The 27176-nt window shown below is 49.9% G+C and overlaps 1 protein-coding gene across 1 annotated transcript; it reads left to right on the forward strand.

Moving 5' to 3' along the window:
• The first annotated feature begins 5653 nt into the window (after positions 1-5653).
• On the forward strand, positions 5654-17324 carry LOC135877085 (pepsin A-like). Its single transcript, XM_065402436.1, has 9 exons — positions 5654-5709; positions 9255-9411; positions 9932-10049; positions 12345-12463; positions 13244-13443; positions 15187-15303; positions 15811-15952; positions 16085-16177; positions 17175-17324. Exons 1-9 carry the CDS (start codon positions 5654-5656, stop codon positions 17322-17324), a joined length of 1152 nt encoding a protein of 383 aa, XP_065258508.1.
• Positions 17325-27176: the final 9852 nt, after the last annotated feature.

Consider the following 27176-nt stretch of genomic DNA (forward strand, 5'->3'; position numbering starts at 1 on the left):
ACGTTCATAGATTTCCACCTTCACTCGGCTGTGACCTGACAAAGGGGGCATCCTTTACAAGGAACAGGTGAGAGTTAGGGGATATTTCCTGGCTACATTTAAAAAGAAATGCCTCTGGGTTGTTTTAAAGAACAATACAGGCAGCACAGAGGAATTGGAATGGGATACGGAGACATTTACCTCTCGGTCATTGGTTCCTATATGGCCCCGTGTTGGGAGAGAGGGTACCACCATGGGAATGGAGCTTTCCACACCTTGGGCCCCAGTTGCAATACAGCCATGTAGAGGGGAACTGGTGTCTCTATGGGAACTGGGATTTGGAGTGTTACACCTCTAGCTCATTGGTATGATTCTGAGCCCAGGTCAGCACAGGGAGCGCTGACTCAGGGGAGTGGGCTTGTGAGCCAGTTACTTCTAGGGTGCTGGTTCTATCTCACCCAGTTCTGTAGTGAAAGGCTTTGTCACCTGACAGCTCTTGGGTGAAAAATGTAGGTGAAATATGCTGGTATTTTCCACTATTTCCTAGTGGCATATGTCAGGGTAGGGAAGGATTAGGTGTGAAGATTTGGTTTGGGTGTGGGTAGATGAATGTGACATGACCTCAATAGGTCTAGGGCAAATGGTAAGTTGTGGTTGGAACTGACAGGACTAAGGCATTGGTGGGCTATGGAGGCCACCAGTGGAGGAGAAGAGGGAAGAGATGTCCAGCCCTCCTTGGGTAGAGGGTAAGTTCACCATGACATAGGATTTAGGGGGAGAGAAAAGGAGATCCTGGATGGCCCCCAAACTGGCGAGTGATTACCTGCACCGGGAGCAGATCATGGATTCAAATCTCCATGGCTAGGATGTGTGGGGAGGCCTCGCTGCTTAGCCCTGACACTGCAGCCTTCCTATTCCTGGCAGGAGGCCATCCATGGACTTGGGCATCAGGCCATGTGCCCACATGCCAGGAGCAGCTGCTCCGCCTGACATCAGAATGAGAATCTCATTAGATTAAAAAATAGCATTTAACTTTCCATTTAGCACTATCCACTCCTAACCCTGTGGGGACAAGCAAACACCAGGGGAATGATGAGGTTTCCATGTGACTGGGAGTGAAGTCGCCTTAGGCCAGTGACAACCCTAACAAAGGGGCCTGGAACTGGGCTGGCCTAACTTTGCCACATTGTGTATGAAATCTTATCAGTTCATACAAGTTTATCTGAGCGGAACTGGACCTGAAAATCAGCTTATCCCCTGATGCCCCACAGTGAGGTCCTGGCATCTGGTTTTAGTCTCGCAAATGGGCAGGTATTTTCCATTCCCCCCTCTAGATTTTTCAACAACAAGGCAAAATAAATCTCAGATTTAGAGAAGGGAGGTTTGCTTTGACGTCTGACACCAGAGAGACAATACAGGCACCTTGTAGCACCCTGAAGCAGTAGGGATTAATCCTGCCCGATAGCACCCACTGCTCTTCCAATCTTGGGGCTCCATGCAGCTCTGCCAATGCCTCTCAATCTTGACCTGGTTATTATAGCCCTGGGGTATGAAACACACACAGAGCGTTGCCAAAGCGCCTCACTCCTGAGCTACAGGCCAGCCTGCTGTTCCAGCCCTCAGGCCTGACACATACACAGCTCTTCTGATGTCCCTCAGTCCTGACCTGCAGCTCCCTGTGCTTTCTATAATTTAGCCTCTTCTACAGAAAGTTGTCTGATATAACCAATTGTGTTATTCCCATTGCAGAATTCCTTGCAGCCTGCAATCATTTGTGACAGATTTGAGGATGAAGAGCTGAACTTGTAAGTTTGGGGAGGTGGACGGCAGAGCGGCGAGCAGGCAGCTGGTGAGGGTGACCAGTGGAGTGTGAGCAGGTGGCCAGAGGAGTGGCGAGCAGGCGGCTGGCGAGGGCAGCCGGTGAGGGTGGCTGGTGCGCGGAGCAAGTGCCCAGGCACCATAGCAAGGAAGGTGGCTTTTACTCCCCTCACCACAATGGGCGGTGAATTTACTCAGATGCACCTATGAATGCTGGGTGTTCACTGACCAAGGACAACAACTGTGAGTGCGGTATGAAGGGGGGCCCATTACAGGAACCTTGGTGTTGGATTGAAGAACCTGAATCAAAAGACACTGCCCAGCGTATTCCAGGGTGGGTGTTTTGTTCATGCTTTTATGTTTATGAATCCTGCTTGTGCTGTTTTCCCAAATTAATGCTATGTTACTTTTATTAAAAAATCTCTCTACACTCAGACTCTGTGCTTGCGGGAGGGGAAGTATTGCCTCTTAGAGGTGTTCAGGGGGTGGCGTGTTATTTTCCCAGGTTACTGCGTGGGGGCTCGAGCCGGTTCTGTGTTCTATTGTTGAAAAGGAACCCCTAGATATTGAACCCGGTCCTTCTTGCTGCCCACTCCAAATAGCAGAAGGGTAACATTCTGACACTGTGGGCATGGTAGAGAATCCAAAACACCTCAATAAGAGACCTGAGGCAGAAAGGCTTCAAAGTCAGATTTCAGAGCAAATGGCTTGTGCTGGTGGAAAATGGTGTTAAAATAATAAAGCGGCTACTGAAAAGGGCTTTGGAGTCACACTGTCCCATGCTTAGAACAGTTCAGTTACAGGATGGTACCAATGAAACGTGGTGTGTCACCTGCAGACATGTTGTTTAACAGAATAATGAGAACTAGAACACCTGTGATGATACATGCTGCTGTCCTAGGAACTGGGGATTTGCGGAAGAATAAAAAGCGAAAGAGAAAGCTAAACAGAAAAAGTCAGATGATTTGGGATCCTGGGGACTTCCACCATGTGGAGAACATGATGCACCCCACATCTCTGATGGAAATCAATGGTTACCAACAGTGGTGGTGTCATAGAATCGAACAATCACAGGACTGGAAGGTCATCTAGTCCAGTCCCCTGCACTCACTGCAGGACTATTATCTAGTCATGTAACTTAAGACTGCCCTGCAGTTGTATGAGGCTGTCACCCCAGATGGACTCATACTGATGAGGGATAGGTGACACCTCTCCAACTTTCAGAAGAGAGGGAGGAGGGTCGCTGGGTCAGACGTTTGGCCCAAGACAGTCTCAGTTAGGTAACAGGTCAAGACAACCAAGCCCCAAAACATGTCATCTCTGGAACAAAATGGACTCACTGCTTTCTGACAACAATAGGGCTGATCTGGCAGGGAAAGCAGCACAGGGCACCTGAGAGATTAACTGAACATTATTAGCAAGGTTCGTTAGTAGGATGGTTATAAGTGTTTGGAGGACCGAGCTATATAAATGTTGTTTTGTTAAATGTTGTTATTACGTTGTGGCTGGATATTGGGAATTGTACCTTTCAGAGCATTCAGCTTCCCAGACACAGGAAGTCTGGGGGAGGGGCGCTGCAGAAGCCTACGCCCTGTGAAGCAGAGGCAGGTGGAACTCAGTGGTTGAGTGAAGAGGGCCAGAGTGTTTCCTGAAGACCACACAGCCCTCCACCCAGACCAGGAGAAGGAACAAACAGAGACTCTAGAAGCTCTCAGAGCTACCTGGCACCAAACCAGAGCCAGCCAGGAGCATGGCAATTCTTGTGTTCCTAAAACTTGTTCCACGCTGGAGCTTTGTCAGGTTTAAATTCTTGTAATTGAGACATTTTCTGCTGTTTCTGTAGGAGAGCTCATGCATATTCATCAAATATTTAGATCAGGGCATTGAATCACTGGAATAGAATCTCCATGATTTCTAGACCGTCAGCCTGAACAGGGCCACCAGCAGGAGGTGATATGGCGCACACAGCATCACCCAGACAGGGAGCTGAAGGGAAGGGGCATCAGGGATAGAACTCTCACAGGGAATTCAGCACTGGGGAAAGGTCCCGGACACAAAACTCCAGTATCCCCAGGTTCCTCAATCTGCTTCAGCCCTTACAGGAAGGGTTACCTCGAAAGGTGGGGAAATGAAGGGGGATTGGTTTCTATGACCTATTTGATCTCTGGCTTATTTACTGAGATAAAGAGGCCCAATTAGTGCCCCTTATGATTAATTTGTCTGGCAATGTGGGCACCTGTCCCACCAGGGTCTGAGACTGAGACCCATCCCCTCTCCCCACTCATCAGACATAGGGACACCAAACATCCATCACTTGACTTGGGCTCAGACTAGACCTAGAGGCCTAGAAGTGGAAGGCTCTGTATGCTAAACCCAATTGGTTCCCCAGCTTGTGGCCAGATTGTACTGAGGCACAATGAGAAGCAAACAGCTCCCTCTTCTGTTCCTGAACTTGTCAGATGGCCAGTCACCTTGGTTGTGATGCTTCTTAAAAGGATCTTTATTTCAAGCCAGGATTTCCACTATACGGGTTCACGGCGGGTTTATGATTATTAGGCCCTGATTAGTGGGTGGGGGAATGTGGCTCATGATGTGTTTGCTTATCAGGAGCCTGGCAGTGCTAAATGGAAAGTAAACGTTGTTGTCTAATCTAATCTTATTGTTATTTCAGGTAGAGCAGCTGCTCCTGGCATATGGCATAGATCCAACTCCTGTGGATATTCTCCTGCCAGGAACAGGATGGCTGCAGTGTCAGGGCTAAGAAGTCAGGCCACCCCACCCATTCAGGCCATTTGGACTTGAACCTATCATCTGTTCCAGGGCCAGGGAATCAGACTCCAGGTTGGGGGCCATCCAGGATCTCCTCCTTTTCTCTCCCCCTAAGGTCTAAGGCATGGTGACCTTACCCTCCGTGACATCTGCTTCCTTATTGCCCTTCAACAGTGGCCACCATAGCCCACCAATACCTTAGCCTTGTCATTCCAAAGCACAATTTACGATTTGCCATCAGACACATTGAAGGTAGTCATGTCACACTCATCCACCATTGCGCTATCTACTCACTCCCAAATAAGTAATCACACCCCATCCTTCCCTACCCTCAACTGTCCCTCTAGGAGATGGATGGAGACCACCAACATATTTCACCCAAGCACTGTCAGGCAACAAAAACTTTTGCTATTGAACTGGGTGAGCGAGAACCAGCACCCTAGAGGTGAAAGGCTCCATATCGAATTCCCGAGTCAGACAGTTGCTCAGACTGTGAGCGGGCCCTACATCCTATTTCCCAGTCCACAGACTTTAACTCTCTGTGCTGACCTGGGCTCAGATTCAGACCAAACTACCTAGAGGCGTAAAGCTCCATATCCCAGTTCCTATAAAGAAACCCGTTACTCATTACATGGCTGTACTGTAACTGGTGCTCAAGGTGTGGAAGGCTCCAGTCCCATTGAGGTACCCTCTCTCACAACATGGGGCCAGACTGGAATGAAGAACCAAGTAGAGAATGTCTCAGTATCCCATTGCAATTCTTCTGTGCCTCCTGTCCCATTCTTTAAAGCTACCCCCAGGCATTGCTTTTCAAAGCTTAGACGTCCCTGAACTCTCACACCTTCCCTCTAGATGATGCCCCATTTTCAGGTCACAGCCAAGTGAAGGTGGAAATCTATGGACTTTGAGTGTTCTCCAAAATTTCATTTAAGGACTTTTGGAAGATCTTATCGGGAAGGTTTACATTTCTTATCAGGGCTATTAATGCGATAAGAAAAGCTCTGGGCTGTGTTTTATAAGAAGCAGCACGCAGGCATTTCTCTACATTCACCACTCATCACCACTGGCTTGTGTGTCAGAAAACATCATGAAGTGGCTTCTGCTCCTGAGTTTGGTGGCACTCTCTCAGTGCCAGGTGACAAAGTGAGTATTGGGGGAACACACCACTTTGGGCTGCTGAATTTGGCTTTCTACATAGCAATGTGTGATTATCAAGGGGAGTGTCTGCACCGCTCTCATTCTCTTCTCTACTTTCCATTCATGTATAGGCAGCAGCTGGGAACTACCCCTTAGCTTTGTGTTGTAGCAGAGAAATGAGGAAGGAAGGTCTTGTGGTTAAGGCACTGGAGTGGCGCTTGAGAGATCTGGGTTAATTCCTGGCTCTAATACAGACTCCGTATGTGACCATGGGGAAGTGATGGAGTCTCTCTCTGGGGATCAGTTCTCTGTGATAATATTAGTGTTTATTTTGGATCATATGAACTGGAACCATAAACTCCCTGAACATTAAATCTCACCAAATGAGGGTCAATCCATCCTCATCATCATATCCACTCATTATACTCCACACCCGAACATAGCCACTCTATGAACTTCATACCCTCATATCTCAATGCCTGTACGTTGACCCATCAACCTTTTACCCCCAATCGGGGATATTGCAAATTATGTATTCCTTATGCGCGTGATCTTAAACCAAACTTTGCACCCTCGATAATCTGTGTGTTATTCCCTGATAACCACAAACTTCTATGCTCAAACTCTGTTCACTTTTTTTTTTAACATCATCTTAATAAAATTTTTAAATTTGTATTATCACAGCATCTAGGACCCACAAATCATGGACCAGAACTCCATTGTGCTAGGCACTGGAACACTGTCCCTTCCCTAAGTAGAAAACAACCTTAGTATGAGATAAGAGACAACAGATGGATACAGACAGACCAATGGGGGAGTACAAGTACATGAGGGACAGTGGTCTCTGCACACCAGCAGCCAAACTTTTATTAGTGTTGGGTTTTTTTATAGGCATCATGACAGAGGAGAGGTTTTAAGGAGGGATTTGAAGGAGGACAGTGAGGTAGCTCTGCAGATGTTTATGGGGAGGACCTCCTAACTGTAGGGGGCAGGTGGGAGGAAGCATGAAGGTTCTTGATTGGAAATTTTCCAAGTGGGCAGTGGAGGTTGGCCTCATGGGCCAATGGGAGGTGCGTATCAATAGCTTGATAGCAAATGAGGGATGAGAGGTAGGGTGGGATTGATTGAGTGTGCAGGGCCTTGAAAGTAAAGACAAGCAGCTTATGTCTGATGAGATAGAGAGATGCAAAGAGAGGACTTTAATGGTGTCACGGGATGCTATACTCACTGCTGGATAGTAACTCTTCCTGGCCTCTCTGGGGATTAGTTCTGTGGGGCCAACACCCCTTTCTGCAGTTGCACTCCATCTCTTTGTTGCTTCCTTTTGATCTGCAGACCTTCTGTCACTCCAGGAACTACTGCTGCTGCCTCTTCGTGACTTGGCCCTCTGTCCAGATCACCACTTCCCCTTCTGGGGTATCACAGTCCCTTCTTAGGCTCAGGCAGTCTTCCCATTCCCTGCACAGCTGGTGCCACTACCCCAGTGGCTGTTAGGGGAACCCGGACCCGTCCTCTACTCTGGGTTCCAGCTCAGGGACCCTCTAATCAGCAGCCAAGATCTTTGCTGCCACTTTCCCTAAGGCTTTCCTACCAATCTGGCTTCCTCCCCTCTCTGGGTTGGCCAGCCTCCCAGCTTCCTCCTCCCAGGGAGGCTACCTGCCTCTGTAGTCTCAAAACATGCCTCCCTTCTCCTAGGGAGTGACTGCAGCCTATTTCCCTGCAGCCCCCTTCTGCTGTCTGCTCCCGGGCTTTATGGAAGCCCTGCCTGTTCCAGTACAGGTGAGCTTCTTCTAATTAGGGCTATTCTCTCAGCTTTAATTTCCCCATCTTGCTGCCTAATAGGTTAATTGGCCCCTCTGGCCTACCTTAACCCCTTTAGGGGGAGTGTTGGGAGGACACGCCATCACACATGGTCAAAGTGACACACTAGGAAAATTATCTTTGCAGCAGCATTCTGAATGCACATGAGTAGGGCAAGATGGCATTTGTCAAGGCCAGGGAGAAGAATGTTGCAGCAACTGAGACATGGAATGAGGAGAGCTAGGACAAGAGCTATAGCTGTGTGAAGGAAAGGCTGTGTCTCTGAGAGCTTATGCAAGAAGATTTGGCAAGATTTAGACATAGCCCGGATGTGAGGAGCTAGAGGAAAGTCCATGTTGAAGATGACACCAGGTTATGGCCTGCGTGAGAGGCAGGATGGTGTGGTTGCCGACAGTGATCAAGGAAAGAAATAGCGGGGGAGGGCTTGATGGGAGGAGGAAGATTAGGAGCTCTGTTTTAGTCATTTTGAGGTGGAGCTGACAGTGAGACATCCATGGGGAAATGTCAGGGAGACAGGCCTGTTGGAATTTCTTCCGAGACCCCTTCCCACTTGACTTCCCAAGCACTCAGTTTGACTCCGGATTTCCTCACTCAGGTGTCTTTAGTTGGCATACAGTAAAGCTACGCTGGGCTGATCAGACTCAACTGCAGGGGGTGGATGCAGGGTGCATCACAGATCCAAAGTTACACAAATAACCCTGCTTCCTTTACATACTTTACATCACATTCGTTGCATTTACTATATGTTGTATCACACATTTTGGGATTGGCTTGGTTACTTTGTAGGAACCAATCTCTTTACAGCATACTCTATCCACGCCATGTGCGATTTACTCATCTTTATATTCCCAGCTTATCTTGTCCATTGTAACCCTGTCCTTTGTAAATAATTCCCTTGATGTTCCCTGCCTTATATTGGCTAGTTCAGCCATTCTGTCTCTTGGCTTACCACCCACTTACCTGTCCCGGTTAGCACAGACATTCTGTGTTCAGCCTGCTGATCTATTAACCTCCCTAATCCTGTCTCCCAAAAAATGAGGCCTCCCCCATGTTCAATTACTCCCATCAAGCCTGGCCTACAAGGCCAAGATTTCAATTTGGACATGAGGAGACAGGTCTAGTGGAGGGCAGTAGATTTGTGAGTTATCGGTATAGATACAGTAGTGGAATTTATGTTTGTGGATAAGATTGCACAGAAATAAGGGGTAGAAGGATAACAGACAGGGATGAAGGATCCCCACAGAAAGTTGAAGGGTGGATCCACTGAAGGCATCAAAGAGTGAATACAGATATAGGAGGGAGAACCATGAGAGTAGAGAGACATGGAAGCCAAAGGAGAATGTGATTTCAAGCAGAACAGCATGGTTGATGGAGTCAAGGTGGCGGATCATACTTCCTTTGTCCATTTTGTCTATTTCAACAGTAACCTCTACAGGGCAGGGACTGTCTCTTTCTATGTATTAGTACAGCTCCCAGAATGTTGAGCCATCTCTCTTCTAGTACATATAGGCTGGGATTTTCCAAGAGTCCTACAGGAATTATGTGCCCAACTCTCATTGACTTTCAGTGCACTGGGCACCCAACTCTTTTGCACTCCTTTCATAATCCTAGGTGTACTAAGGGGTCTCAGTGCAATGTAAAAGCTGGATTGCACTTTAGGCTCTGAACACAAGGCTTGTCTATTGTTTATTTCCTATTGATCGGTCTCTCTCTCTCCCCTTGTTGATTAGGGTCTCCCTGAAGAAGGGGAAATCCCTGAGGCAGAACCTTAAGGAACATGGCTTGCTGGAAGATTTCCTGAAGAAACACCCTTACAACCTGGCCTCCAAGTATTTCCCCAGCCTGTCCAATGAGTTTGCCAGTGAGCCCCTCACAAACTACATGGACGTGAGTATGGCAGGAGAGCAGGTCTTGTAGCCTCCCTTTCCTCATCAAAGCTTCCCACTCCTCTGCCAAGAGCTGATCTCTCCCTCCTCCCAAAAGTGCCCCAACCGCACTCCCTTACCCATGTGCTTCCAACCAAGCTCCCATCTTGCTGCTGCCAAGAACCTGTGCTGGGCCACCCAGCCCTGATTGGATGGGATTAAGAAGAGCACTGGGAACAGCACTCCCAGGGTCTGCTGGCTCCCCCCTACTCACCGCCCCCTCTCACACCCTGATATTTATGGGACTAGGGTTAAATGACTCTGTGCCTCAGATGCCAGTAGGTGCTAGGAGCCATGCTTGGCAAAGTGATGGCAGAGGAACACCAGGTCAGGCTGAGCCTGTAGCGAGGGCACCATAGTCCAGACCCTCAGCTGGTGTAAATCAGCTTGTGTAGCTATAAGGGTTTACACCGGCTACAGATCTAGCCCTTGGATGGCAATAGTTCCCTCTCTTTACATCGTTCTTTGTCCTGCTTTGGCAGATGGAGTATTATGGAACCATCTCCATCGGCACCCCAGCCCAGGAGTTCTCCGTCCTCTTCGACACCGGCTCCTCCAACCTGTGGGTGCCCTCCGTGTACTGCTCCAGCACACCCTGCAGTAAGTCACCTGTAACGCCTCTTGTCTTGGCATTCCTGCTGGGCGGGTTGATTGAAATCATAGAGATTTACATTAGCAAGGAGGAACCTTAATTGAAATAATTGATTTTAATCTTGCTTTGCATTTGTACTTTTTAGCTATTTTTCTAAAGGAAGTTGATTCTCACTGGTTTGTTACCACTATAAACATATTGATTTGCAACTAAATATAGCCTTTACATTATATTTGGTACTTTATTTAGCTAATCAGGGGATACACTTAGGGTTGCCCACTGTCTAATCACACAATCCCAAACACCCTTGCTTCGCCCCTGCCCCTTCCCAAAGGCCCCTCCCCAGTCCCGTCCCTTCTTCGAGACCCCGCCCAACTCACTCCATCCCCCCTCCCTCTGTCGCTCACTCTCCACAACCCTCACTCACTTTCACCGGCTGGGCCAGGGGGTTGGGGTGCAGGCTCTGGGCTGGGGCTGAGGGGTTCAGAGTGTGGGAGGGGGCACTGGGCTGAGCCTGGGGCAGGGAATTGGAGTGCAGTAGGGGGTGAGGGGTGTGAGCTCTGGGAAGGAGTTTGGGTGCAGGAGGGGGCTCTGGGCTAGGGTAGGGGGTTGGGGTACAGGATACAGGCTTTGGGAGGGAGTTTGAGTGAGGGAGGGGGCTCAGGGCTGGGGGTCAGGTGGAGGAGGGGGTGTGGTGTGTGGGCTCTGGGAGGGAGTTTGGGGGTAGGAGGGGGCTCAGGGCTGGGGCAGGGGTTTGGGGTGTAGGGTGCAGGCTTTGTCCGGGAGGCGCTTACCTCGGGTGGCTCCCGGTCGGTGGTGCAGCAGGGCTAAGGCAGGCTCCCTGCCTGCCCTGGTCCCACGCCACTCCTGGAAGCGGCCAGCATGGCCCCGGGGCGGGCGGGGGGGGGGTGTGTTTCCGTGCTCTGCCCTTGCCTGCAGGCACCAACCCCACAGCTCCCATTGGCTGGAGTTCCCGGCCAATGGGAGCAGTGGAGTTGGTGCTGGAGGTGGGGGGAGCGCACAGAGACCCCCTCGCCCTCCCACCAGGGGCCGCAGGGTCATGCTGGCTGCTTCTGGGAGCAGCATAGGGCCAGGGCAGGCAGGGAGCCTGCCTTAGCCCTGCTGCGCCACCAGACTTTTAGCGGACTAAAATCTCCCAGATTGACTTCAGTAGCCTCCGGGAGATAGGGCCTGATTCCGGGAGACTCCCGGCGAAACAGGAGGGTTGGCAACCCTAGATACACAATGTCAATACACATTTATTTACGCAATTATATAGCTTAATATACAATTATTCAGATAAATAATTTGTACGTTGTTTAATTATATTAGAGAATGGTGAGGGATGCATTTCTTATTTACTATGTAATTACTTTTTGATTTGTGTCAAACTCAATTTGGATGGAAATTGGAATTCACTTTAAAATGCAAAATCCAGCTTTTTAAAAAAATTAGTTAAAACTCCTTTGAATGGGCTGGATACATAAGAAAGAAAAATTTACCAAAACATGTTTTGCATTTAAAAATAACAGATTTATGAAAAAAAGGAAGTGTTATCTGTAGTTAGTGAATTGAACTGATTGTTTCTGATCAGTGTGTCCTTCAAGCTTTTAGAACTTGTAGATCTCATCCTCTCGCACCTAGCTTTTACTCAGAGAAAGAGGAAAACAAGCATTCCCGCTTTTCAATTTCCAATTAACTTCTTAAGATAGATTGAACTAATCCGTGAACTAAACTAGTTAATAAACAGATATAAAGAAAGTATTCACTCTGCACTTGCAGAAGAGGCTACTGCTGTCAAAAGCTTGTTTAGCACTTGAAGAAATTCTGTTTCCAAATTATGAGAGCATTGAAATTCCACCAGTTCTGTTGACTTTCTTTAAAGGCAGAAAACATGCGCTGCTTAATAGTAACCTTTGTATGTAATTTAAATTATTTTAGTGAATTTTAGTAAGTTTAGGCCTTAACATATGTTATCCTAATATCAAGGTTAATTTTAAATAGGATTTTTTTTAATCGTCTATTTTTATCCACCTCAGAAGCCAGACAGCAGTAGATCTCCCTCCATTGTTCCTCCATGTACTACATGGTGTTAGAGGGGAAACAGGCCCTAGTCAGACCAGAAGCTAGATCCAGAAAGGCACTTAGGTGGGGCAATGCTGAGCACTGCAATGCTTGCCTCTTAGGCACCCTGCCCCCACTAAGGAATTCATAGCCTGTTTAGGCATCCAGGCTCTCTATACAACACATGGGGAGAGTTACAAGTGTCAGTCTGTGACCATCTGACTCTTTTGTACTTGCAGCAAACCACAACCAATTCAACCCATCAGACTCTTCCACCTATGAGGCCACTAATGAGAGTCTCTCCATCCAGTATGGCAGTGGCAGCATGACTGGATTCCTGGCCTACGACACCGTCCAGGTAAATCACAAGAAAGGATCAAGATTAGGAGTTATGAGGACAAGACGCATCTAGGAATATAAAGAGGAATTCCACGTGGAGTAAACCGGGAGAGGGGGATAGAGAAAGGGTAGAGAAGAGAGCAGATAAAACCGGAGAAAGAGGTGGGAAACACAGAGCAAGCCAGAGATCATCTGAATTTTTGTATCATGTTCATTTAGATTCTGTTTTACCCACTTACAGAGTGCATCTCATAGGTTGACTCATATTGAAGAGGGTAGGGTGTACAGCACCTCTGCTCCCTACTGTATGGAATAGAGCTGCTCTGCTGTGTGCCGTAGGTCCTATAGAGTCAGTGACTATAGGAGTTTCTCCTTTGTATGGCAGGGAGGCTTTTAGAGCAGGAGGATCTCAGTTTTCCCTCTGCTGTTGGCATGAAGTGTGGAGTGAGTGTGGCATCCAGAATAGGAACAACTGCTAAATCCTAGGTGATCAAAGGGTTTTTATAGGATTGTTAATACATATAATACCCATTCAAACTATTCTCAATGCTGAGGCCTCATTCTGATCTCATGCTGGTAACTCTGCCCACTTCAGTTGAACGATTTCACAAAGAATGAAATCAAAGTCAGACCCATTAGCGCCTACACACGTAATCGTCATTCATAGGCTGCTCCTATATGGGGGGAGAACAGAGTTCAGCCTCTGAGAACTCCCCACCTAAGAAGTTCCCTCTGGTAGGACTTAAGAGCTTCTCCTCGGATGTAGCATGTGTCTGATTGTCCCCATCCCTCCCCCAAGGTTGGAGGCATTGTGGACACCAAACAGATCTTTGGCCTGAGTGAAACTGAGCCCGGCTCAGCCTTTGAGTACTCCCAATTTGATGGGATCCTGGGTCTGGCCTTCCCAAGCATCGCCTCTTCTGGAGCTACCCCGGTCTTCGACAACATGATGAATGAGGGTTTGGTGTCCCAGGACCTCTTCTCTGTCTACCTGAGCGCGTAAGTCAGGGCTGGAAACAGCCCATCTGCTGCAGTGAGATTACCGTTCCTATAGCGCCTCTCACACTGAGTGATCCCTGCAACATTTGCATCAGAATTCCCCAAAAGCAGCTGTGACGGGTTTGGTCACAGAGAACCCCTTGGGACTGTTACCTGAGGTGCTGAAGTTACCTCTGAGCCCCTTTTCCCTGCCAGCTTGGGACTCCAGAACCCTGCCTTGTTGAGCCAGACACGCTAACCTGCTGCAACACAGACCCATGTCTGGTCAACGCTCTTGAAGCTGCAGACTTTAACCAAAAACTGCTCAGCAGGTCACCTATCTCCAGCACCCAACACTCAGTTCCCAATGGGATCCAAACCCCAAATAAATTCGTATTACTCTGTACAAAGCTTATACAGTGTAAACTCATACATTGTCCGGCATCTAATAACACTGATAGAGAAATATGCACAGCTGTTTGCTGCCCCAGGTATTGATCACTTACTCTGGGTTTACTAATAAACAAGAGTGATTTTATTAAGTATAAAAAGTAGGATTTAAGTGGTTCCAAGTAATAACAGACAGAACAAAGTAAGTCACCAAACAAAATAAAGCAAAAGCACGCAAGTCTAAGCCTAATACATTAAGAAACTGATTACAGGTAAAATCTCACCCTCAGAGATGTTCCAATAAGCTTCTTTCACAGACTAGACTCCTTCCTAGTCTGGGCCCAGTCCTTTCGCCGGTACAGTCTTTGTTAGTTCCAACAGGCATCTTAGGTGGAAACTAGGCGTTTCTCATGACTGGAAGCCTCCTTTGTTCTGTTCCACCCCCTTTTATAGCTTTGATACAAGGCAGGAATCTTTTGTCTCTCCCTACGCCTCCTTCTAAATGGAAAAGCCCCAGGTTTAAGATGGATTGCAGTATCAGGTGACATGGTCACATGTCCTGTGAGACTCCAAGCCTTCATTTTTCCTGGCCTGACTGACAGGAAGGCTTGCAAGTAAACAGAGCCATTTACAACCAGTTGTCCTAGTTGATGGGAGCCATCAAGATTCCAAACCACCATTAATGGCCCACACTTTGCATAACTACAATGGGACTTCAGAGTTATATTTCATATTTCTAGTTTCAGATACAAGAATAATACATTTATACAAATAGGATGAACATACTCAGTAGATTATAAGCTTTGTAATGATACCTTACAAGAGACCTTTTGCATGAAGCATATTCCAGTTCCATTATATTCACACTCATTAGCATATTTTCATAAAATCATATGGAGTGCAACATCACACATTCTGTGCTGGTGATGTAAGTTTTTGGGATCAGAAATGAACACTACTATCTCTAATGATTACATTAAAGCATCAGGGCCATATCAAGCACTGCCCAGTGCCGAAGTAAGTCATTTGTATTACATTGACTCCAGGGGGAAAAGTTCCCCCAAACGTGTCACCCACATGGTTCCCTCACTTAGCATCTTCTAGCACCAGACAGTTTTAGGGCAGGTCCAATCATGATTAGCTTTTGAGATCTAGCAAGAGACAGGGAAAAGTGATATTAAAGTAGGGGGTGAGACACCGCTCTCATCCAACCATCTTGTCCTTACTCTGCTACTAGATGCTGATGTGCCCAGCTCTGACTCTACCCCAGCACTCCCCAGCTGTGGTCCTTTTCTAACAGATGGCGCGTTTCCTATTGTCTTGTTAGCCGATCATTCATGGATCTTCCTTGACTCTCCTTTCTCCCTTCTCCAGTGAGGAGCAGAGTGGGAGCTTCGTGATGTTTGGTGGCATCGACTCATCTTACTACTCTGGGAGCCTCAACTGGATCCCTCTCTCTGCTGAGACTTACTGGGAAATCACCATGGACAGGTATCACCCACCCCTTGGCCCTTCCCCTTCATTGTGCCACCTTGAGGAGACAGGCAAAAGGAGATGTAGGGGAAGCTTAAATTACAGAGTCTAGACAAGATGAGAGACCCGGGAGTCAGAATCACACCTTCCTTGGAGCTATAGGAAAGGGGCTCACCAGCGAGGAGGTTAGATCAGTCGTTCTCCACCTCGTCCACACCAGGAATCTTCATCTGGCCAGCTCTGCTTAGCAATAAAGGAAAGGGCTTGGTGGTCACGACTCCTTGACATCTGCTTGTGACCCCCTGGCTAGATCGGTCACAGTCCCAGAAGGTTGTAGGACGAGGAGCGACGGGCAATAGCTAAGGAAGGTTGAGGCTGAAACATCAGGGGAAAGTTCTTGGCAGTCGTAGCAAGGGGGCGGTGGGGCAGCTCCACCCTGCAGGCCTCTCACTGCTGGCTCGTGGGCTGAGTGGGAATGAGATTGGGCGTGTTTCTAGGGACGTCCCCCCTGACTCTCTCTTCCAGTGTCACCATGAACGGAGAGACCATCGCTTGCTCTGGTGGCTGCCAGGCTATCATTGACACTGGCACGTCTCTGCTGGCTGGGCCCCCTACTGGCATCTCCAACATCGAGTCCTACATCGGCGCCAGCGATGGCACGGTAAGGGCAGGGATCAGAGACGGACACTTTTAGAGCTGTCTGCTACACATGGATGTGACGCTCCATCTCTCTCATTGGAGAGCCTAGTGGCCAAGACACGCCTAACCTTTCCTCCATGTGTTAACTTCCTCCCTGCAGATCAGCTGCAGTGCTATGAGCAGCCTGCCCAACATCGTCTTCACCATCAACGGCATCGAGTTCCCTGTGCCCGCCAGTGCCTACATCATTGATGTGAGTGTTCTGCTCAGAAAGCCGCCTCGGGGCTCCTTAGCGAGGGCTTGTGCCTGAGGCCATTGCACTGAGCATGCTGGCAACTGCCCCCTGCACAGCCGGCATGAGCCTGCAGGAGCATCACTGAGACGCAGCTCAGACTCTGTCCCCAGTATGAGAGTGGGGAGGCAGAGAGCTCTTCCCCCAAAGGGATCCAAGGGGAGGGACGGTCAAAATCAAGGAAGGCCCACAGTGAAAGTCACATACCGCAAGAGAAGTAAAGCAGCCTGTAGAGCTGGCCACCGTAGGAGATCACCAGGGCAGGGGCCTTACTGGGCTGGGAGAGAATTAAATGAGCAGCTACCCAAGCTGGGAGGTTAGATCAAGAGAGATCACTGCCTTGCGCTCCAGGGCATGGGTACCTGGGCATCAGGAAGGAGTTTTCCTCCCCCATGATAAAAGTTTGCTCCCATCTGGGGAGGAACAGGTAAGCTGTTTAACAGCACACAACAACACCAGCTGATAGCAGGTAGAGGGGAAGTCCAAATCCACTTATAATCACAGCAGGATTTCTGGTGGCAGAAAGTAATCGCTCCCTTTGGAATCCGGCCAGGAGCCTGGGGAGAGCATGCTTTGTCTCCCCAAGGGATGTGTCATGAACAGAAGTGGTAAGGACCTTGCTTTTCTTCCCATTTGAAAGTTTGCATCCCTTAGCCTCAGGCCCTCACCCCTGAGGCTGTTCTGAGGCCCAGATCCACAAAGGTAGGTCAATAGGGGTTAGGTATCTAAATAGCTCCAAACATTGGGGACCAACTCACCAATGCCACTCCCTATGGCCCATAGAGATCTCCCATCAAAGCCCTGACCCAGCCTAATGCTCCTTAGCTTGGGAGCTTTGAGAGCCCAGCAGAAGATGGTACAGGCACAGGCACAGGTATGTGCAAGCTCTACAGGATGATAACTCAAGGGATTATTGAAGTTCCTGCTCAATAATTATGTCCTATTTTTCCTGGTGCAGGACTCTGGCTCTTGTAGCTCTGGCTTTGAAAGCATCGACATCCCCACCTCCTCTGGAGAGCTCTGGATCCTTGGAGATGTCTTCATCAGCCAGTACTACGTTGTCTTCGACAGGGCCAACAACCAGGTGGCCCTGGCTTCTGTGGCATGAACACAGCGCCATCCCTAGGACACTGCCATGGAACACTGACCCTGGAGAGTCTCTGTTTCTCTAGAGCCCCAACACTGCGTATCGGTCTAGTGACCCCACCCCACACTCACCCTCTGTCCTGTAATTTTACCCACAGTAGAATAAAGTAATATAAGTGCATTCGAGTGAATTGTTTCTCTTTGATGGGGTGAATGACTCAGATTCCACTGTGACGGGTTGGATCACAGAAACCCCCTTGGGAGCTGCCACCCGATGTGCAAAGACTACCCCTGCTCCTGTTTTCCCTGCCAGCTCAGGACTCCAGCACCCTGTCTTGCTGAGCCAGACACTCCAGTCTGCTCTAACACAGACCCAGGGTCTGAATCACTTGTCCCAAAGCTGCAAGTTTACCTGAAAACAGCTCACAGTAGTGTGCTTGTCTTTAGCACTCAGATGCCCAACTCCCAATGGGGTCTAAACCCAAATAAATCCGTTTTACCCTGCATAAAGCTTATGCAGGGCAAACTCATAAATTGTTCGCCCTCTATAACACTGATAGAGAGATATGCACAGTTGTTTGCTCCCCCAGGTATTAATACATACTCTGAGTAAATTATTAAATAAAAAGTGATTTTATTAAATACAGACAGTAGGATTTAAGTGGTTCCAAGTAGTAACAGACAGAACAAAGTAAGTCACCAAGCAAAATAAAATAAAATGCGCAAATCTATGTCTAATCAAACTGAATACAGATAATCTCACCCTCAGAGATGCTTCAGTAAGCTTTTTCTCAGACTGGACACCTTCCAGGCCTGGACACAGTTCTTTCCCCTGGTACAGCTCTTGTTGCAGCTCAGGTGGTAGCTAGGGGATTCTTCATGATGGCTCCTCCCCTCCTCTGTTCTCTTCCACCCCTTTATATATCTTCTGCATAAGGCGGGAACCCTTTGTCCCTCTGGGTTTCCACCCCCCCTCACTGGAAAAGCACCAGGTTAAAGATGGATTCCAGTTCAGGTGACATGATCACATGTCACTGCAAGACTTCATTACTCACTTGCCAGCACACTGCACAACGTCACATCCACCACTGTGAAGAGGGAGATGTACCTTCTGCGAGCGCCCCTCATTCCTGACGGGGAGCCCCTATTGCTATTCCTGCCTTGCCCCTCCCCATCTCCCTCTGTGCCAACACATCTCACTCCTGATCTGTTTGATTTGTTTACTTCCAACAGTAACTTGTGAAATGGCTTTCTGGGTGTGAGCCATGCTATCAAATCCTGATGCCTTAAGGAGGGCAGGACTGTTAATTGCTTATCACAGCAGGCCCCATCTATCTGGGCGGTGAGGTCTGGCTCTGTAGCCTAATGACCTGACCTCTGTCCTTCCCTGCAGTTTCCTACTGAGCTATCTGCACTGTAGCGCTCCATCCGAGGGGCCCAGAGGATGCTCATTGGCTGCAATGATTCACACCCACTCATTGGATGTGCCTATCCTGCCATCTAGCACCTTGGAGCTGGCTGGGAGCTGCCCTGTTGCCCAGCGGTTGGTGCTGTGCAGTCCCTGTGTTACCCCAAAAATTGGATTTTGGGGTCACTCCTAGAATAGCTTATCGCCCCCTTAATCTGTTCTTCCTGAGGTAAAGGTTTCCGGGATAGTTAGTAACATTTAAAGGACATGGATACAACCTTTCAATAAAATGAGTGACACAGGCAGTATTCTTTTCCAAAACCTGATCTTTTTATTAATGTAACTAGTAATCCCTATTGCGATATGATCTAAAATTAAAAATGAGACATGAATTCCCCTATTGCAAGTTAAAGATCATTTAAACCACAAGAGCATGCAGTTTAAATGATTCTAAGTGATGTGCTCTATTGCAGATGGCCAGTCTGCAATAGATCACTGACAGCAGTTCTTCAAATGTACTTTAAATTTTACATATTTAAACCACAATTAACACACGCATACATCCACATACTAATACCATTACTCTATCACTATACTAGCCTATGCCATGCGATACAATCTAACAGGCTTACGGTGATTTAACTGTATTGTCTCTGCCACTGCGGCTGCTTCAACTTTTTTGCCTGGTTGCTTTTCTCCACTCTTCTCCCAACTTTTCTCTCTTACAGCTGGTTCTTCCAATTGATCTTCTCTGTTCTATCTGTCTCAACTGTGTCATCATTTTATATTGTCCTGTCTGAACTTTCTATATGCTTTTTTTAAACTTTACAACTTCATTCATTTTTTTTTTTACTACACATTCATTGATGCTCACTGACACTTGTTTACTTCAGAGTTACTGGCTGCTGAGACATATCATGTGACCCTAAGCTTCCAATCGTATGTGGTCTACAGCTTCCAATGGTGGAGTGACTTTTGCTTATTTAAAAATGTAGGTCAGGAATACAAAATGTAGTCTGGGGAATTTCTGGTATCACCTGCTCTGATTCACGTTCGCTGACTGACAGACCAATTAAGGTCTGAGCCAGCGCCTAGTAAAGACTCCCATTGACTCCAGTGGGCTTTGGATCAGGCTGTTCTTTGCAAAGTCAAGTCCATTTCTTGCAACAACATTTCTTTGACCTGGTTATTGGCTATGCCAAAAATAAGTCTGTCTCTGATTAGTCCATCTGGTACTTGTCCAAATTCACATGACCATGTATTATATAATAGTCAGTGGTTTCAGATGGCCCCTTGTTCTTTGCAGAGAAAATGCATCATTCCCAGTTGACATATTTGTATGAATCACAGTATTCCTGGAATGCCTGATGTGATGTTGCACTCCATAATGTTTTATGGAAATATGCTTATGAGTGTGAATATAATGGAACTGGAATATGCTTGTCACACAAGGTCTCTTGTAAGGTATCATTACAAAGCTTATAATCTACTGAGTGTGGTCATCCTATTTGTATAAATGTATCATTCTTGTATCTGAAACTAGAAATATGAAATATAACTCTGAAGTCCCATTGTAGTTATGCAAAGTGTGGGCCATTAATGGTGGTTTGGAATCTTGATGGCTCCCATCAACTAGGACAATTGGTTGTAAATGGCTCTGTTTACTTGCAAGCCTTCCTGTGAGTCAGGCCAGGAAGAATGAAGGCTTGGGGGGTCTCACAGGACATGTGACCATGTCACCTGGTACAGGAATCCATCTTAAACCTGGGGCTTTTCCATTTAGGAGGGATGGGGACCCAGAGAGACAAAAGATTCCCGCCTTCTGCCAAAGCTATAAAAGGGGGTGGAACCAGTAATTAGCTGCCAAAATCTTAACAAACGGTTCCCTCCTCACCCCACAAGGGGGTCGTGGCCCGCCCCCCCGCCCCCCGGGACTCCTGCCCTATCCAACCCCCCGCGTTCCTTGACGCCCCTCCCGGGAGCCCTGCCCCATCCAACCACCCCTTCTCCCTGTCCCCTGACCGCCCCTGGAACCCCTGCCCCTGACTGCCTCCCACCGCCCCATCCAACCCTCCCTCCTTCATGACTGCTCCCCCAGGACCCTTGCCCCCATTCAACCCCCCTGTTCCCCGCCCTCTGACTGCCCCGACCCCTATCCACCCCCCCACCCCCGACCACCCCCCCGAACTCCCCTGCCCTCTATCCAACCCCTCCCCCCGCTCCCTGCCCCCTTACCGCGCTGCCTGGAGGTGGCTGGCGGCGCTACAGCCGCGCTGCTTGGCTGGAGCTGGGCCACACTGCCGCCGCGCAGCGCCTGGATCACGGGGTCAGGCCGAGCTCGCAGCCCCCCCGCTTCCTGCGAATCAGCTGTTCGCGCGGGAAGCCTGGGAGGGCTCCAGAAGCAAGCGGCGGCTTCGCGCTCAAGCCCAGGGAGCCGGAGGCGGAGGTGAGCTGGGGTGGGGAGCGGTTCCCCTGCGCGCCCCCTGGGTTACCTGCTGTGGCGCGGGCTGCCCCCCCCCAGCCCCAGCTCACCTCCGCCTCCATAGGCCTGAGCGTGAAGCCGCCGCACCGCTTCTCCGCCCTCCCAGGCTTCCCGCTCGAACAGCTGATTCGCGGGAAGCGGGGGGGAGGGGGAGAAGTGGGACGGAGCGTTCAGGGGAGGAGGAGGAGGCAGAGCGGAGGTGAGCTGGGGCTGGGGGGCGGGGCGGGGAGCTGCTGGTGGGTGCTCTGCACCCACCAAATTTTCCCAGTGGGTGCTCCAGCCCCGGAGCACCCACGGAGTCAGCGCCTAAGGCGCCACTTTTGGATAATGTGCTCAGGGGAGCAGCCGCTCCCCCTGCTCCCACCCTAGCTACGCTCCTGGGTCACTTCAACTTACTGGTTGCTAAATTTAGAAGCCCTTTTAGAACCGGTTGTCCCGCGCAGGACAACCGGTTCTAAAAGGGCTTCTAAATTTAACAATCGGTTCCCGCGAACCGGTGCGAACTGGCTCCAGCTCACCACTGGGTGGAACAGAACAAAGGAGGCTTCCAGTCATGAGAAACGCCTAGTTTCCACCTAAGATGCCTGTTGGAACTAACAAAGACTGTACCGGGGAAAGGACTGGGCCCAGACTAGGAAGGAGTCTAGTCTGTGAAAGAAGTTTATTGGAACATCTCTGAGGGTGAGATTTTACCTGTAATCAGTTTCTTAATGTATTAGGCTTAGACTTGGGTGCTTTTGCTTTATTTTGTTTGGTGACTTACTTTGATTCTGTTATTACTTGGAACCACTTAAATCCTACTTTTTATCCTTAATAAAATCACTCTTATTTATTAGTAAACCCAGAGTAAGTGAACAATACCTGGGGCAGCAAACAGCTGTGCATATCTCTCTATCAGTGTTATTAGAGAGCGGACAATGTATGAGTTTACCCTGAATAAGCTTTATACAGAGTAAAACAGATTTATTTGGGGTTTGGATCCCACTGGGAACTGGGTGTCTAGGAGATAGGTGACCTGCTGAGCAGTTTTTGGTTAAAGTCTGCAGCTTTGGGGGCATGGACCAGACCTTGGTCTGTGTTGCAGCAGGCTAGCATGTCTGGCTCAACAAGACAGGGTTCTGGAGTCCCAAGCTGGCAGGGAAAAGGGGCTCAGAGGTAACTTCAGCACATCAGGTGACAGTCCCAAGGAGAACTCTGTGACTGAACCCATTACACCTGAATAACTTTGTCAACAGTTTACAGTGTCCTTGGTGTTCTCATTTTGGAGATTTTCAATGCCACTGGGCCTGCCATGTAGAGGATTTCACCCTTTCTTGTCAACACCCCTTGCTTTCATGAGAATTTGCTCTTGAAGACAACAGAGTCAGGGGGCTTCATTCACTCCATTTTTGCCAAGGAGTTAACTTGGAGTTAACAAGGAGTTAATATGGGTCTAACACAGCGATTGTGGGAAGAAACTGATCTTTATTTCCTGGCTCATCATATGATCTGGGTTAACCAAGGTTATACATACCATTGTCACATGGTGGAGGTTGATATTCAATGCCTACAGTGGCTAATGTTATAATTTATTTATATTGCAACAGCATCTAGATGCACCAGTCATGGATCAGGATGCCAATTTTCTAGGCATTTTATACCTATCCCCCCATCACATCTTTATCTAATTCCACCCCTCTAGTTCTATGCCTTCTATATCTTTACTCTCCATCTGCATCTTCATGCTCATTGTGCTTATTTTGCCCCAGGGCAGACTCCTTTGCTGTTCTTCTTTGTTACTGACAGGACTGGACTTGGCAGGAATGTGTCTGATAGGAATTAGCTTTACTGAGTACAGAGGCATCGAACAAAGATGGGTTAATCAGTGCAAGATGAACTGTGTATTGGGATTCACAGGGAGCCTCCTTGTTCTACTGGAAGGTCCCAGCATTGCGGGAAGTCATCCAGCTCTGAAGAGACACCAAAGACAAAAACCTTGCATACACTGGGGTTTTGGCTCAATTTCAGCCACCAGTGTAAAACCCTAGTGTAGACAAGCAAAACTGCTACTTGTACTGATGGAGCTGGAGTGGCTGGGCCTGATAGCTGTACCCAGAGCAAATCCCTACATAGACGTTGATGTAAAGAAGGGGAGTGAAGAGAGTGATAGGAAAGCACCGACTGGATCTGCTATTGTTCAATTGTGCAGTGAGTCAGTTAACTGGGGAAGCAATTATATAGTGAATCAATTATGATCTGCAGCAATAACACAAGGAATCAATAATGAAACAATTATGCCGGGAGTCCATTAATGAAAGAGTCAGTTGTACACCAAATCAATTATGCAGAGGGCAGTCAAGGGAATGAGGACAACAGCCAGCTAGTCGGGAGCTGATACAACCAGGTCTAGACGATCAGGGAAGGAGTGATGTCAATAGTCAAGTAAAGTTGTAAAGACATGACTACGACTCTGGTGTTGGTTGGGTGCCCGGTTCCTCCAGCCCAGCAGGAGACAGGGAGAAGATAGCACTGGCATGGTGATGCCTGGAAGAAGAGGTAGTGAGGGCCAACAGGGGTCTCATCAGCAACACCTTCATGATTGGGAGCAAAGGGGAAGGTTGGGAAGAATCTGGATTCCATGAAGGCTAAATCCATCAACTCTCCCCTCCCCCCAAAAAACAAACAAAAAATCCTAGATAAACATTAAATGAGATCTGAATCCCAGGGTCCCTGTTTCCCTTGATAGTTTCTAACCACATCTCCCAAAATCTACATGAGGAGGTGGGGATGGAGGCAGAGGTATTGTTCCCAGCTCCCTTTGTTTCTGCGGAGTAAACAGAAAAGGTCTGGGCCCAGGGGCCCGAAGCCTGTTAGCACTGCTGCTGCGCGATCACATCTGGTACTAAGAGTTTCCCAAAAAACCCCTGCCGGGCTAATCCATGTGCGGAAAATGACTCGGCAGCAATACCGTCGAGCGGGGGTCCTGGCGGCAGCTCGGTGTTGCGTGTGCTGTGGTTATCTCAGCATGATGGTGCTTGCTCTAGGTGCCACGGTTGTCTCCGGGTTCACGCCTGCCCACACCAGGCAGGGACTGTCTGGAATCGAATTAAGTCTTCCTGTGCCAAGGCTACGCCGTGCCCAGGAGTTAACGAAGCAGGGAGTCAGCTGGGGCCTGGGAGGGTTGTGGCATATGCAGGAACCATGGGCAGGGCCTAGTGCTTGGGGGAAGGGAATGGAGGCGTCTCCCCACCAAACATGCTTGGCCCCTCAGCTCCAGAACTCCGGTGCTCTGCGCCAGGGCCGGATTAACCTTTTGTGGGCCTGGCACCAAACATATTTGTGGGCCCCCATGGGGGCAATGGAGCGTGGCACGGGAGGGGTCAGTCCACGGAGCGACGGGCCGACCTGGTGCCTAGCCTGGGCGGCCCTGCTCCGCCAAGCCCAGTGCAAGGGCACTATTTACAAACCGGCAGTTGCCAGATGCACAGTGGCCCACCCAGCCCTGTGCTGCCAGCATGCCCCTTACCCATGGGGGTGGGCCCATGCCACACCACAGAGCCCCCCCCCCCCAACACTGGAACAGCCCTCTGATTCCCTATGGCCAGAGCCCCCCCAGACCCACTATGCCCAGCACCCCCCACAAATGCACAGCGCCCTGCACAACACCACACCTGCCTAGCACCCCCTGCCCACAGCCCCACCACAACTGCCTAGCACCCCACACAGAACCCCCATTCCCTAGTGCCCCAGCACATAGATCTTCCCCACTCCCTCACAGCCCAGCAACCCCCACTGCCCATATCCTCCAGACACCCCCTCCCCCACGCCCTGCCTCCTGGCCCTGCTGGGAGGCGACTATCTGCCGGGTTGAGTTGCCAGTGCAGGTCCCGGGGCAGGGAGTAGCTCTGGCCCCTCGGGAGAGGTGCGATCAGCCAGGCCAGGGCTTGCCCCAGACAGCCTCCCTCAGGACCCAATTGCCTGAAGGGGCCCAGCCAAGCCCCCCACAGTCATCCCCCCAACTGGCTGAGACTGGCCAGGCTTCTGCACCAGTCCCAAGTGCCTCAGCTCCAGGGAGAAAGGTGGGGCCCCAAAGGTGGTGGGAAGCAGAGACTGCCCGGAGCCTGAGGTGCACTGGGGACTGGCCAGGAGGCAGAGAGAAGCCGGCGGGTGGGACCAGGGGGTGAAGAGGAGCAGGGCCGGCTCTAGGATTTTTGCCACCCCAAGCATAAAAATTTTTGCCCGCCCCTCCTTTTTTTTCGTGCCCTCTGGCCCCGCCCCAAGTCCACCCCTTCTGAACCCCTTCCCCAAATCCCCAGCCCTGCCTCCTCCCCCGGGCGTGCCGCATTTCCCCCCCCCATTGCTTCCTGGGGGCCCCCCGCGACCTCCCACCCTAGCTCACCTCCGCTCCACCTGCTCCCTCGGGTGCGCCGCCACTCTGCTTCTCCCCCCTCCCTCTCAGGCGAGGGAGAGCGGAGAAGCGGAGCAGCGGCGCATTCAGGGGAGCAGGCAGAGCAGAGGTGAGCTAGGGTGGGGGGGCGCAGGAAGTAACGGGAGGTAGAGGAACCGCTCCTTGCTCCAGCTCACTTCTGCTCCACCATCGCCGCCTCCCCCGAGCGCCCGCCGCTCGGCTTCTCCTCCCTCCCAGCCTTGCTGCGCGAAACAGCTGTTTCGCACATGGCAAGCCTGGGAGGGAGGGGGGAGAAGCGGAGCGGCGGCGCGCTCAGGGGAGCAGGTGGAGGCGGAGCGGAGACGAGCTGGGGCGGCGGGGGCACTTTTTCCCCATGCCCTGGAGTCGGCACCTATGATGGCCGGCGCCAGAATGCCGCCCCTAGAAATGTGCTGCCCCAAGCACCTGCTTGTTTTGCTGGTGCCTGGAACCGGCCCTGAAGAGGAGCCAGAGAGGAGCTAGCGGTGGGCAGGGTGGGGAGAGCCAGCGGGCTGGTGGGGTCTCAGGGCGCAGTGCAAGCAGCGCAGGCTGGGGCCCCTTCTGAGCATGGACCCGGCTCCATGGCGCCACTGGCATAGGGTGACCAGATGTCCTATTTTTAAAGGGACAGTCCCATTTTTTGGGACTTTTTCTTATATAGGTGCCTATTACCCCCCCACCCCCGTCCCGTTTTTTCACAGTTGCTGTCTGGTCACCCTACACTGGCGCCATTGTAAACCCAGCACTGGCTCTGCCCCCACACGGCTAATGGTGGTGTTAGGTAAAAAGCAAGTCCTTACTCACCTCTCTAGCACCCGAGTTCGTGCGGAGTTGGTATGGGGCTCACAATCTGTCAGAGACCAGACACCAATTCGCTGATCAACGGACTCACACTATCCTTAGCTTAAAAGGCTTCGGAGTAAGTGTGGCAAGTTTATTAGGGGTGAGCATCAATATTTATACACAGAAGTAAACAAAGTGATTAACAGATCATAATGGTCATGCATAATCAATCAAGATTCTACAGGATAAAACAGGTTAAAATGTAAACTTAAAAAGACAAAAGGGGAGATGGCTACTTAAGGGGAGGGGGGTGTCATGAGTAGTTCGCAGGTCAGAGCTTTGATTAAAAGTTTCAGACAGAGACATCAAGTCTGGGTTAAGTTTAAGCTCATCAAAAGTTCAGACTCAACAGTGGCAGCCGAGCCCTGGAGGGATTCGGCCTGTTGTGGACATGGGTGGTATTAGCCCAGGTCAGAGCTGGGCCAGGTCTAGGATTTACCCTCCCCCCCCATCCTGGGGGTGCCCCGCATCCCACACAGGGCACGGGCTGTCGGGGGGAGGGGCGCTTAGTGACAGCAGCTTGAGGCCCAGCCCCACCCCCTGCTGTGGGAGAGCGCTCGGATGCCTCCCGCCCCGCCCCTTCCGCAGCCTCACTGTGGAACAAAGATGGCGCGCGGCTGAAAGCGCTCTATACCGGGCCAACTGCCGGAGCGTACCATTCTCCCAGCGGATCATCTTCTTCCCCCCCCCACCTCCACAGCAATGGTAAGGCTCACTTCCGGACGAGGACCGGAAC

This window comes from Emys orbicularis, chromosome 4, assembly GCF_028017835.1.
Source record: "Emys orbicularis isolate rEmyOrb1 chromosome 4, rEmyOrb1.hap1, whole genome shotgun sequence".
Lineage (NCBI taxonomy): Eukaryota > Metazoa > Chordata > Testudines > Emydidae > Emys > Emys orbicularis.